This window comes from Haliaeetus albicilla, chromosome 2 (genome assembly GCF_947461875.1).
Source record: "Haliaeetus albicilla chromosome 2, bHalAlb1.1, whole genome shotgun sequence".
NCBI classification, from domain to species: domain Eukaryota; kingdom Metazoa; phylum Chordata; class Aves; order Accipitriformes; family Accipitridae; genus Haliaeetus; species Haliaeetus albicilla.
This window is the reverse complement of record NC_091484.1, coordinates 23,329,896-23,342,297: the sequence shown is the minus strand read 5'-3', so window position 1 is coordinate 23,342,297 and position 12,402 is coordinate 23,329,896. Positions and strand designations below refer to the sequence as shown.

Here is a 12,402-nt window from a genome sequence, read left to right as displayed (position 1 = left end):
GAATGGTCAAATTCTCTGAGGGCTGAAAGTTGCAGTTCTGGTTTCCAGCTGTGAGTTCAGGACTCCAGTTCTTATCTAGAAGAATGAAGACAGATCTTGGTCTCTTTCATGTACTTTTGGAGGAGATTTTTCTTTATGATTCTTTGAAGGAGGAACTAGATTTGAGGTTCTTAATGCAATACTTATAATTTAATTAAATTGTAACTTAAACCTTGACTTCCAACTCATTTGACTACTGTAACTCATTTTTACTAGCATTTAGGAGTGTATAATGCGTGTTTTGGTGAAAGATTGTTGTACTTCGAGAGCTAGATCAGGGTTGCTGACATCTGCTCTCCCTTTCATTGCTGTAGTTGGAACTGGGGCAGTTGGTATGTTTGCATGTTTTCTGTAGTTCATCACTGGCACAGCCAAACACACAACGCTCATCTGTGTTGCGTGGGGACTTCTGTTCTTTGTGTCTTGATAGTTAGGTTACTGTACATTTTGTTTTAAATAACACCTTTATGTTTACCCTCATCCACTTGTGCATCAGATGTGGACTTCCCTTTGATATTTATTTTCTGTCTCTGTACTGGTAGCTGTATGCAATTATGTGGTTAAGTCTTTGTTTACCATTTTGGTGTACGTTTAGTTATGTATACCATTATATTTATACATGTTTAGCTACTGCTAAACAAAAGTAAATGATTTTACTCTTTTTTTGGTCTGCAGAGTTTTAAGGAGCTCTTAAATCTTGAGTAGAATTTCAGGTTCTTTAATAAAAAGAAATGACATCACATGCTTAAAATAGTAAAGAAAATAGTAACATAAGTTCTGAACTTGTTTAAAACCAACCAAATAAAAAGCCTTGTGTTCTTGGTATTCATTGATGTTAAATGCAGCAATGTGCATATCTGGGAGGAACATAGACCTCATCGGCTTATTTTCTTTTTCTTTGTGATTCTGTTGACATACGAAGAATAGTCTGTTTGCAAGCACCCAATGCTTAGGCGCGCCCGACTTCAGAAGGACATTTAACAAGCTGTGCTTCTTGACTCTACCCTCATGGCAGATGAGGACAGGGTAATCGTGGAATGTGGGAATACGACTCAGCTTTAGTGGTGGCTTTTGATTAACAAATTGAGGCAGGAGGAGACAGCATGGAAAGTTTCGTTTTCTTTGTGGTACTACAATGAAGGAGGTGCATTTAAATATATTGGTTGCAGTGATCTTCAGTGCTAGGGGGTTTTTTTGTTGGTTTTTTTTTTAACTATACCTTTCACATTCTTGGTAAGTTGTAAAAAGTAATCTTGCTTAAACTGCTGTCACAGTAAATATCTGCAGACTTTTTTTTTTTTTTTTTTAACCTTAGGAGCAATTTCTTTCAACTCAATTATTAGTGGAAGTCCTCCTGGGTTACTGTTGCAGATTATTTTAGCTTTTGTTATGGCTTAGTATATTGTGTCTTAAATTGCAGTGGCTCAGTTGAAGTCAGAAACATCTAGTATTATATACATTGGCAGATATAATTCACTGAAGAATATGCTAACACTATTTTTTTATTGTTGTATATGACTTTTAAAAATGCTTCTTGAATTTTTAAACAAGTACTTATTGCCTGCAGAACATAACCCTTGTACATCTGCTTCAAGTCTAGATCAATAGTGATTAATATTTAATAATGTAATGTAAGGAAACAGGAACAATGTTAACCCTGTTTCACAGATTGTGAAACTCTTTACTACAAGGTGTTTTGTATATTGAGAACATAAATTCTTAAAAAAAAGAATTTGACCAATATAATGTTGGGTCTATGCCCCTATGGCAAGTGCTGCAGGAAGAGTATAGGAGACAGGCTTCACGTGTTATGTGTTCTAAGCAGTTAGCAGTTTAAAGGTTTTCTGTTCTGCATCCAGACTGTCATGTTTAACAAGTGGTACAGGTGTAGGGTACAACTCTGGAGAACTTTGAATTGCTTAACTGTTGCCTGGATTGACTGTGTGAGGGACTATGCTATATTTGCTGTATTATCTTTCTGGCATTCTTTGCTAAACATCTTCCACTGTGAGTAGACAAAATATTGGCACAGAGAAACTTTTGATTTTAATTCACTGTGACTGGTACAACATACTCTTACTGAAAACTAAGCTTACAATTAGAAAATTTTATCAAGGATTAGGCTCTCCAGTTGATATTGTGCAAGGCAAATGGCATCTATTTCGAAGACGTTGACGTTTAAACAGATGAGTCAGAAATTGTAGGGGAGCAGGATATAATGTTCAGATCAAGAGAGAGCAGTGTAGCTTGTTAATATTAAGTGCTGTACTTAATTTACTTTTGCAGCATGACTTAATGTCTGATGTTCTCTTTGTCTTCCTGTATGTATGTATACAGGGTCTCCTTTGCATGACATTCTTTTCTAATCCACCCTCCATCAGAAAGTGGAATGGGTCAGCTTTATCTGTGATACTCTTCTACTTCTGATTGAGACAGGGTTTCCACATAATCTGTGGAAGGCTACCTCCTATTGAAGTTGTTCCTCTACTAAGAAAATCCCTTTAGGCAGAATTTCTGTCTGTCCTGCAAATCCTTTGTAGTTACGAATGAGCTTCACAATTTGTGTGTGGGATATTTGCACCCTTTTCCTTACATGCCAGTGTAAGAAACAAAACTCTTAATTTGTTTTTATCTAATAGCTATTTCTCTCTTTTTTTTTTTTGGTAGATACTATGATCAGCTGTGTTCAATTGAGCCAAAGTTTCCATTCTCTGAAAATCAGGTAAGATGACTTATCAAACCATTAAACTGAATCATGGCACCTACGATGTATGACTTCCAAGCCTGTATCTAATCCACTAAACAGTACTTCTCTTGGGCAAATCATTTAATCTCTTCGAGCCTTATTTTCCTAATCTCTGTTTATTTTCTAGTCGGTGATCATGTATAGTCTATACTGAAACTTCACCTCTAGTGGCCATAATTGCCTTTGTTTTACAGATCAGAAATGTTTTGACTTTGGCTAGTAGTCACTGTGGTGTACGTCAGAAAGAGTTGTGTTGGGCTGATTCCTCTTTAACTCTCCTTTTTCCAGGAAGTTTATTTCATACTATGTTCTAAAGGCTTTTAAAAACATAATTTCTATGGGAAAACCTTCAGTAATGGATGGAATATGATATTTGTTTTTTGAAGTAGAACAGATGTTTCATTCACAACAGCTAACAGAATTAACCCCCTTAAGAGCTTACCACTTAATTCCTGCCTCTGCATCTACAAGTGGCATAATTTTTATATAGATATAGTGTTCGTTAAGTTTTGGGGTTTTTTTCCTACCATATTTCTTTAGAATCCTGTCTCTGAGAAGAAATTCAGCTTAACTCCTGCCTATTGAAGTCTTCCTCAGGTGGAGACTGGAACAGACCTTTAGGCTCCTGTATTTTGGTGGAAAAAGATGTAGGTTTTCTTTGGATGTGTTTACAAATAGGACAGAATTTACATTTCTTTCCTGATCAAGTCATATTTAAATGGTAATGTTATTACTAAATGAAAAAGTTTCTTTCAGACTTACAGGTTACAAGTGAGGGAATAGATTTAATGCAGTTCAAACTGATTTGAGTTTTGCATGTAGCTGCATTCACTTGTAGCCAAGAATTGCACTGTGGTTTTTAGTGTGCAAATGTTTTGCTACGGGCATCTGCAAACCCTGAGACATGGAAAACTGAAAAACTTTAAGAGCAAGTTCTGCAGATCTGTAAACTGTTCCATCAAAGAGAAGAAGTAGTCAGTGAAAGCAGCAATGAACAGCGGAGGACCAGAACTTCCTGAACTAGAGTTGCTGCTAGAGAAAAATACGTTATCGAGCAGTACTGTGTTCTTTCTGAAGTTATTCTTCCCAACCACTTTAAACCGAGGAATTTTGATATCTTTTCTGGTTTTATACCAGTTGCCTACAACTAGTTTGATCAGCTGAGTTAGAAATCAAACTGTGGAACTTCAGTGCAGATTCTGTGAAGTATTTGCATTGTCTATGAAATATATGCTGGAAGTAGAATATAAAACACAGTGGTTTTTACCCGCATTCTCTTCCCTGAATGCATTTGCTCGTAATGCTGCTATTCGTTTCACTCAAAGTGATTGAATTTTGGTATTACGAAACAGTTCCAAATATGCTAGTAATTTGGAACAGTGGAAACTGCTTGGTTGGGTGGTTTCCTTTAACTGTGACTGTACCAGACTGTCAGACTTCTTGGGAGAGGAATAGCTTGGTTTGGAAATAAATTTATTTGTCACTCAGAATATGAGCAGAGCTAAAAGATTATTTTGAGAATTTCTGTCTTGTCTGCTTGAAATGTTTTGAGCAAACTAACAGGAAGGAAAAAAAGGAGAATAGATTTTTTTTTTTTTAAATAACATTTAATGATTTCCTGAAACTTCCAGGATGTTTGTAATGTTACAAGTGAATTAAATGTTTTTTATGATTAGAATATAAAAGGATAAATATGTGAATTTGGGATATTTCCTGAAGAGTTCGTATTTAATTTCAGAGATAAAGATCTTTCTTTTTCACAACTTTCAGGTCTGTGTAACATTTACATGGAAAGATGCTTTTGATAAAGGATCACTTTTTGGAGGATCTGCCAAATTGGGTATGTGAATGTACTGAAAATGCAAGTATTAATGATACTAGATTTTGGGAATATTTTTATATAGTTGAATTGTTAATAGTCTTTCTAGTATTCTCAACATAGCTTTCAAATGAGTTCAACTGTATTGGTAACAGATTAATCACTTCAACATTGGTAAAGAATAAATGGGCCCCAGGCAAAGAATTTCTATAAAATTGAGGTTTAATATTAGTTTTCCAGAGGCACAAACAGGGACAATTCTGCACTGCAAATTCAGGATCATTACATGGATTTGGAACACTTGCCAATAGAGAAACTCAGACTAAATCCTTCTGAGTTAAGTGAGGAGCTGTTCAGTCATGTGTCATCATTCTTTAGTGTTTCTATTTATACCTAAGCATTCATCACGACTAGCACTGCGAGATGACCATTGCAATTTTTAAGCTTCAGACAAAGCCTGAAAAAATGTTAGAGTACTTAGTCTCTTTTTAGGTTTTTTAAAGTTTCTCTGTCCTTAAAGTAGCTCTCCGTTAGCAACTACTGAAAGTCATTGCAGTTTTCCATGTTCTGAATACACCTGCTAAAGCTGTGCTTGTGTGAACTGCATGTGTAACAATACACCGCATTCCCATGTGTAAGCAGGTGGTGCATACCTTTCCTTGCTTTGTTTTCTAAGAAGTCCTTCTGGATCACTGGAGACCTTCCTGAAGATACTATTTTTTTTCTCAGAATTTGGTTGGTTCTGTCTTCTTTGGGGCTAGCATTTCACGATGATTGAACCTGTTTCATAGTAAAGTTTAGAATATTTAATTATGATTTAAACATAGTTTGTGAATCACCAGAGATGTATAATAATTGTGAGAAAAAGAATTGGTAATCATAATGTTGATGATTATCCTGACAATTTGAACAAATGTGATGTTACAGCAGCTTGAGAAAGCTTGCTTGTCTGCAGGTTAATTATATGCTAGTCTAAATAATCTGAGGCAGGTGGCTAGAGATTTATGTGACAATCCATGTGAAATATCAAAGAAATTCTTAACTGAGATGTGAGTAACACTCAGTTAACAAGCAATGGAATAAATTTTATTTTGAAACTTTAAAGCAGATCTTAGTGCAAAGAAAATAACAAAAGGAGTCTTTTAGTATATATCTTTACAGTGCTGTATCGCAGTTTATCCAGATGCTGCTCTCCAGATTAAGTATAGTGTGTGTGTGTATCTCTTTATTTCAGATCAGAATTAGCAGTGGTGTTTCTCAGTGTAAAGCAAAATTTCCATGTACTGAGGGAGAAGAATTTCTGTTGACATCTAAGAGGAGGCAATCCTGTCTCCAGATGGAAATTCAATGTAAAACTCCTTTGACTTCCATGGGGCCAAGATACAGGGGTGTGACTTGAGAGTTCTGGCTCTTGCTGTGGTGACAAACTCTTTTCTTCCCATCTTCCCCTGAATCCCAAGCCTGTATCACAGGGGTAGCTGACAGATACTGTGGCTGCTTGAAAAGTGACCTAGTTCACAGCATGGCATGTAATCTGAAATATGTTGGCTTAAGTTAATAGGTAGAGCTATAAACAGATGAGTCTGAGGAAAATCTAGATTGCTAAGCAGCTGTTCTCACTGTAATAAATCACACTTGAGATGCAGTCCAGAGTATAAAGTAATTCTGCATCTAAAATAATTTTGCACTTCAGAAACTTTAAAGCCATATTTTCTTTCTTTTTTTGTGTTTAAGTCTTTTGAATGATGTGTAAATTGTGCAAGATCTTCTTTTTAGAAAAAATCTGGAAAATAAACTACAGAAGAGGTGATCTAGATAAATGACTATTGATGAAAGACAGTGATTGTGTAATTCACTTTTCTCTCAAGGAAAAAAATGGGAAAAATGGCGTGTCAGATTTATGGCTTCTTGTCTGAAAATTTAGTGCAGGTCAGGGAGTGTGAATGTAGAAACTTCAGAGATAGGTTAGATAAATATGTAGCTGTATAAGGAGGCTGGATGTTGGTGAAATGAAACAAATGTGCCTCTTTAGTACTTTCATATTTTAAGGATAACTTAGAAGTTGTACCTGGGTTTCTGAAATTGAAAATTCACTAGTTGAGTTTTCTGTATTTTCCAAGAGGAGTGTCTAGACACTTTTTAACAGTAGTAGGAAACTAATTCTGCTGTCTTTAGATTTTCCAGCACTTGCATATGGCCAATAACCTTCTGAAAGCAACTAATAGATTCAAAATGGTTCCTGTTCAGGTGTTAGTGATTCTAGAAGTGTGGGCTCCATCCTCTGGGACTGTGAAGTATTACAGGAGTTGAGTCTGGACAGGCTACTCTGCTGTCTAGTGAGCACAAGTTTTAATTAAGTAAATCCTTAGCTGTTTCAGTACATGTACAACCAAGATGTTTGTCAGCATTTTTAGTCTGAAACAATAGCTTTGAGAGGCAAAAAGTTCCCTGCATTTCAATAGATAGTAAGACAGAGCATGTAAAAAATCTTTGGCCTCAATGAGAGAAGAGTAGTTAATCTTGCATTCAAGATACAGTAGGAGCCTGTAATTGGGCAGTTATTGCAAAGTGATTAATGCACGGAAGTTCTTATTTCAGGTTATCCTTCAGTAATTCGTGTGTTTCTGTATCTTCAGGAGCCAAAAAGCTGCGTTCTAGTTAGAAAGACTTTCAAATTATTTTGTGTATTGTATAGATTTTCATACTACCGCTTTTATGCTTTATGCTGCTTTCTGTAGTTCATCATGTGCAAATGCTTTGTGGAAGTACTAAATTAGACTATGTAAAGCCTTTTGAATGAAGATGACTTTGACTTTGAAAGTTCAGTATGATTGGTGTTTTTTTTTTTTTTTTTGCTTGAAACTGTTGATCTCTTTAAGTACAGGAATTAGTAGTGTTGGCCTCATCTGTAGGATGCTAGAGTACTGAAGTTTATTTTCTTAATGCTATGGGTAACTGTCTGTCTTGATTGCAGCTCTGGCAAGTTTGGGGTATGAGAAGACGTGTGTTTTGTTCAACTGTGGAGCATTGGCAAGCCAGATTGCAGCAGAACAGAATCTGGATAATGATGAAGGTCTAAAAGCTGCAGCTAAGCACTATCAGGTACAGAGGCTCCCTGCTTATGCTTAGGAATTCAGAATTATTAATCTTAAAACATCAAATAAGTATCTTTCAATTTTAAAGCTATATATACACATAAATAAATATATACACACACACACACATATTTTCCCCCTCTTAATTGCAAAGGTTGGTTGGCTAAGTACCTGGTCTTGGCTCACATTTATTTACCAGCTTTGAAGAATTTAATTCCAGTTTCCCATACCCCTTCCCCCAAGTGTGTTGCTAACTAGTAACCTTCAGCTTAAGATTTAATAATTTTAGCTAGTATAAATTCTAGTTTTAACAAGTTATACAGTAATAATCTCTTTCTTCTTTGTGGAATGCATTAAAATTTCCATGTTCTTATGCCGTTAGGTGTAGCCAATATACTGTTACTTACAGTCTGTCTTAATAAATGTCTCGGTGTAAGTGGCTTCAAGAACAAGAAGTAACAAGGAATCTTTTTTAGTGGCTAAACAATAAATGGGAGACTATATACCAAAAAAGCCCCCCTTTCTTTTTTTAAATTGTTGTATGTATTATATTTGTAAGAGAAAAAATCTGTTTGGAAACATGAATGGTAATATGTTGTTTTGTTTTACTTAGTTTGCAAGTGGTGCTTTCCAACACATTAAAGACACAGTTTTGTCATCCCTGAATCGAGAACCTACAGTGGACATCTCTCCAGACACAGTTGGAACTCTCAGTCTTATTATGTTGGCTCAAGCCCAAGAAGTCTTTTTTTTGAAAGCTACAAGAGGTATATCTTAATTTTTGGCTTGTATATTTACGTGCTCATTACAACTTCCACAAAAACTTAGAAGTGTTTTAAGTTAATAAGAGCTTGATAAGGGCCTTTCAGAAGTTTTTATTTTTGCCTTTACTGATTCTCTGCACCCCCCCCCCCCCCCCACCCCAGCTTTGCAGGTCATTGAACACAAACTACAGATGCCACTTAAAAATTTGTCTAAGGTTCACCTGACAGTGTAGCTGTCCCATTTGCCTTTCCTTTCTTTTTATGTCCAAAACTATTAGTCTTCATCTTTACAAAAGATTTTGCTGGTTTATATTTTTTCCTTTTTCCCCCTTGAGAACAAAAGGCATTCTCTAAAAGAATTGAGAGTACTAGAAATGGTGCATAGGGGTTTTACCACTACTCCCCTCCTCCTCTGTCTGGGGAATGATTTAATGAGAATTCGGGAAGAAAGATATGACTGTGCTAGGAAACAAAGGGCATTTCCTAAGAGTTTAGGGGAAACAAATTCTGTTTGATTGCTCCTATTTTTAAGAGAGGAACTCTTTGACCCAGTCTAACTTTGACAATGCCCTGTTTATCTCAATGTGAAATTCTGCAGGTGGAACAAAGAATTATGTCCCTAACAGTTAAAGGCTGATTGTGAAATACTGATTCAGAGGCTGCACATTTTAATATAACTATTAAAGAACACATGCTTCAAAGAATTTTCCTGTGAAACAGTACTGTCTTTGGTACCAGATCCCTTACTCATTGCTATCCTGCTCTTCTCTCTGTATTTACAAGAAGTTGTGCATCTAGAAATTGCAGATATCTAAAAGTAGAACTATGGACATAGAGGTCACGTGATTGCCCACCAACTCCTCTCTCTCCCCATGTTGTTTGGAATACAATGGAGGAAGACAGGGGTTATCTTAACTGGAATGTTTCTTCTCTTCACAGGGAAAATCCCTGAAGATTATTGTAGCCTTCCTGCCTTTAGGAGAATCTCAGTGAGAAACTATTGTCCTTCAGCCAACTGATAAATTGTGTTTATGTTCTTTATCATGCTGGTAGCAGTATTTTAGTCTCTGGCTATTTGGACATTGGTTTGAAATAAATTTGTATAACAAATGCCTGAGACTTTCCTTCAGAGCAGGAGCAGATGCTTACCTCATTTTGCACAGGAAGTAGATCTTTCTGTCACCTTCTTGATTTCTTACTATTCAAAATGTGAAAAAGATAAAGCAAGGCTGATCCAAAACCCATGAACTGAAGATTTTGTGGCTACTCCCAAGACCACAAGTCTGCCAGTGTTAGGAGGACAGTAAGGTTAATAATCATCTGACTATGGAGGCTGTAGATTTTGTCAGAAGTAGAGAGGTTCTTTTTCCTGGCAGGAAAGACATTTTGTGAAGAATCATGTTTGACAACATGATTAACTTCAGAGACCTATTTTTCAAGTGGAAATGCTTCAAAGTTTGATCTGAAAACTCAAATTGAGCTTCTTGCTGCATTTCTATTTACCTTGCTTGCAATCTTCTTGTTTTTCTCTCATGTGAGACAGGCTATTTAGCAGCTTACCAGCTGATAAATGTTATTTGTGATAGAACTGAGTTCATTCACAAGTTGAAAGAAAGCGGAAGTGTTTGGCAAAACCCAGATTGGTCAGTTAGATTTAACTCCGCTGAATAACTACAGATCAGCTCTTTAGTTTCTGAGCCTTTCTTAATGTTTTCTTTGAGTGTCTTCAGGTCTGCATGTGTTCACCATTTGATCTCAAGACTTGCAATATTTTAAAGATATGTGAGTAAAAACTAAAGCTTCTGAGGTGAAAGATCTCTTCTGAGCTATCTGCATGGACAAATGAGTTTCTAACATTTCCTTTATAGTTAATATGCCAATATTTTTTTCTTAAGAGCTCAGGCTCTAGGAAGGAAGATGCAACTACCACACACTAGGTGGGGCTAGAAGGACAGTCTATTTAGATTTTAATTGTTTTGGTTTTATTAAACATTTAGTGCACTGGACAGAAACATTCTAGCAGAGAAGTAAGTTGCTAGATCTCATAAGCTCCTTTCATCATCTAAATCCTGTTCCACAGTGAAAAGATCTTTCTGGCATACCTTAAATGCATTTACCTCATAGAAGGTAAATATATTACATCATAGCTCATGCCTGAAGTGTTGGTAGATGTGTAAATACTCTGGAATGAACAGACTACTTGGGAATTCTTTTGATTTAATTTTGGCAATTAAGCATACTCTGCAGACTTCCTAATCTCCCCATACCACCCCTTAATGCTCATCAATCTGACAGTACATAAAAATCACCTGAGTCAGAGGATGCTTGTTTGTAAAGGCAGCTATTTAGAGTGGATGGCCAATGTTTGCATCGATTGTTTGTCTTCTCGTGAAAGGCTGAATTGCTAGTGCAGGGCAGAGCTGATTATAAAAGGAGATAAGGATAGATGCAGCATGTTCCTGTTTTAACAGTTTTGGCTTCAGGAGCAGGGTGAGGATGTGAGGCAGGGAATACTGCCACTGCTAGGCACATGTGGCTCTGATATGAAGCAGTGGATACCACTTGGAGGAGCTGTGGTCATTTATGTCTAGGAATGGTGTTTCTATACTCACTGAAAGCTAACTGGTGTGGACTGCCAAGGAAAGGACCAGTCCTTTCTCTTCTGCTGCACTTCTGCAAATTTTTGAGAGTCCTGATGTGGAGCTGCGTTAGAGAACAGATCCTGCTGAAAATTAACTATTTTTACTAACTATATTTCAGCTAAATTCTTTGACTATGGCTGCACAAATGCTTGTGCTGGCACAAGGGAGGGGCTGGGCACAAGCTGACAGAGTTAGAGTGGGACTGCAGCTTTTATTGGCAGCTTACCATTGGTCCAAGGTAGAGCATCACTCTTAATCCCACATAAATGCCAGCAGCTGCCAAAAGATTTCTTGTACAATTGACTGAACCTTCAGTGTCATGATTGAAGTAGAAAATCTGGAAACTGCTGTTGGATGTCAGGAGAGAAGAATGAGATCCCACCTTTGAGCTATAATGGAAAGCTATACACTTAGAATGCAGTTGTTGCTGTTTGAAGATGGAGTAATTTACTCGTTTGCTTGTAAAACCTGGTGATAATCATAACTGTTCTTTGTTTTTTCTCCCCTTCCCACCAGATAAAATGAAAGATGGTATCATAGCTAAACTAGCTAATCAAGCTGCAGATTACTATGGTGATGCTTACAAACAATGTCAATATAAAGATACTTTGCCCAAGGTTAGTAACTCTCATGGAAATAATCTGGGATCTGCTGTTATTGCGAATAACTGTTATTGTTTACGATGTACTGGAAGAAATACACTTAAAATGTATCCTCAAGAGAAGTTGATGAATTGCTACATTTAAGGGAAATGAACCTGTAATTTGAAAACCAGTGAAGAATCTGGGAGGCAAAACATAGTGTAGTTTTTTAAAATAAGTAAAATCTTATTAGATGAAGTGTGTTTACTTGCAACACATTTCATTTAAAGTGAACTTGAAATATTTATGATAGCACTTAGGGGTGGCCTTCTTAATGCCTTACTAAATCTATTTTTCAAACTAACACTTTCTAATGGGGCTTAATTGGCTTCTAGTCTCAATGTTTTCATGTGAAACTTGTTCTCATGTTGACAGCATGAATAGAGTGGTACTGTTCACTTACTTGTTAATGAAAAACATGGCTGGAAGTCAGTAGGTATCCTCTGTCCTTCTGCCTGCCTTCTCTTCTTCCACCCAAAACAATCTTGATGCTTGTAAATTATCTCAGTTTAGTCTTGACTGTTGATTTGAGTGCTGTTGGTTTTGGAAGTTGCAGAAGGATCTATCTTCATGCTCTTTGAATATGCATTGTATAACAAGTACTTAAAAATGAGCAGGTTTTCAGTGTATCAAATCTATCCATTATGTTCAAATCA

At 36.5% G+C, this 12,402-nt stretch overlaps 1 protein-coding gene across 4 annotated transcripts in view; it reads left to right on the top strand.

Annotated features, from left to right (window-relative positions):
* Positions 1 to 12,402, top strand: part of PDCD6IP (programmed cell death 6 interacting protein) — a 32,516-nt gene that overhangs the window by 3,790 nt on the left and 16,324 nt on the right. For all 4 annotated transcript variants that reach the window (XM_069810007.1, XM_069809989.1, XM_069809997.1 and 1 more), the window contains exons 2-6: positions 2,707 to 2,761; positions 4,556 to 4,625; positions 7,579 to 7,706; positions 8,313 to 8,466; positions 11,622 to 11,722. In XM_069810007.1, coding sequence (XP_069666108.1) covers positions 2,707 to 2,761; positions 4,556 to 4,625; positions 7,579 to 7,706; positions 8,313 to 8,466; positions 11,622 to 11,722 — 508 coding nt within the window. The remainder of the gene's footprint in view (positions 1 to 2,706; positions 2,762 to 4,555; positions 4,626 to 7,578; positions 7,707 to 8,312; positions 8,467 to 11,621; positions 11,723 to 12,402) is intronic.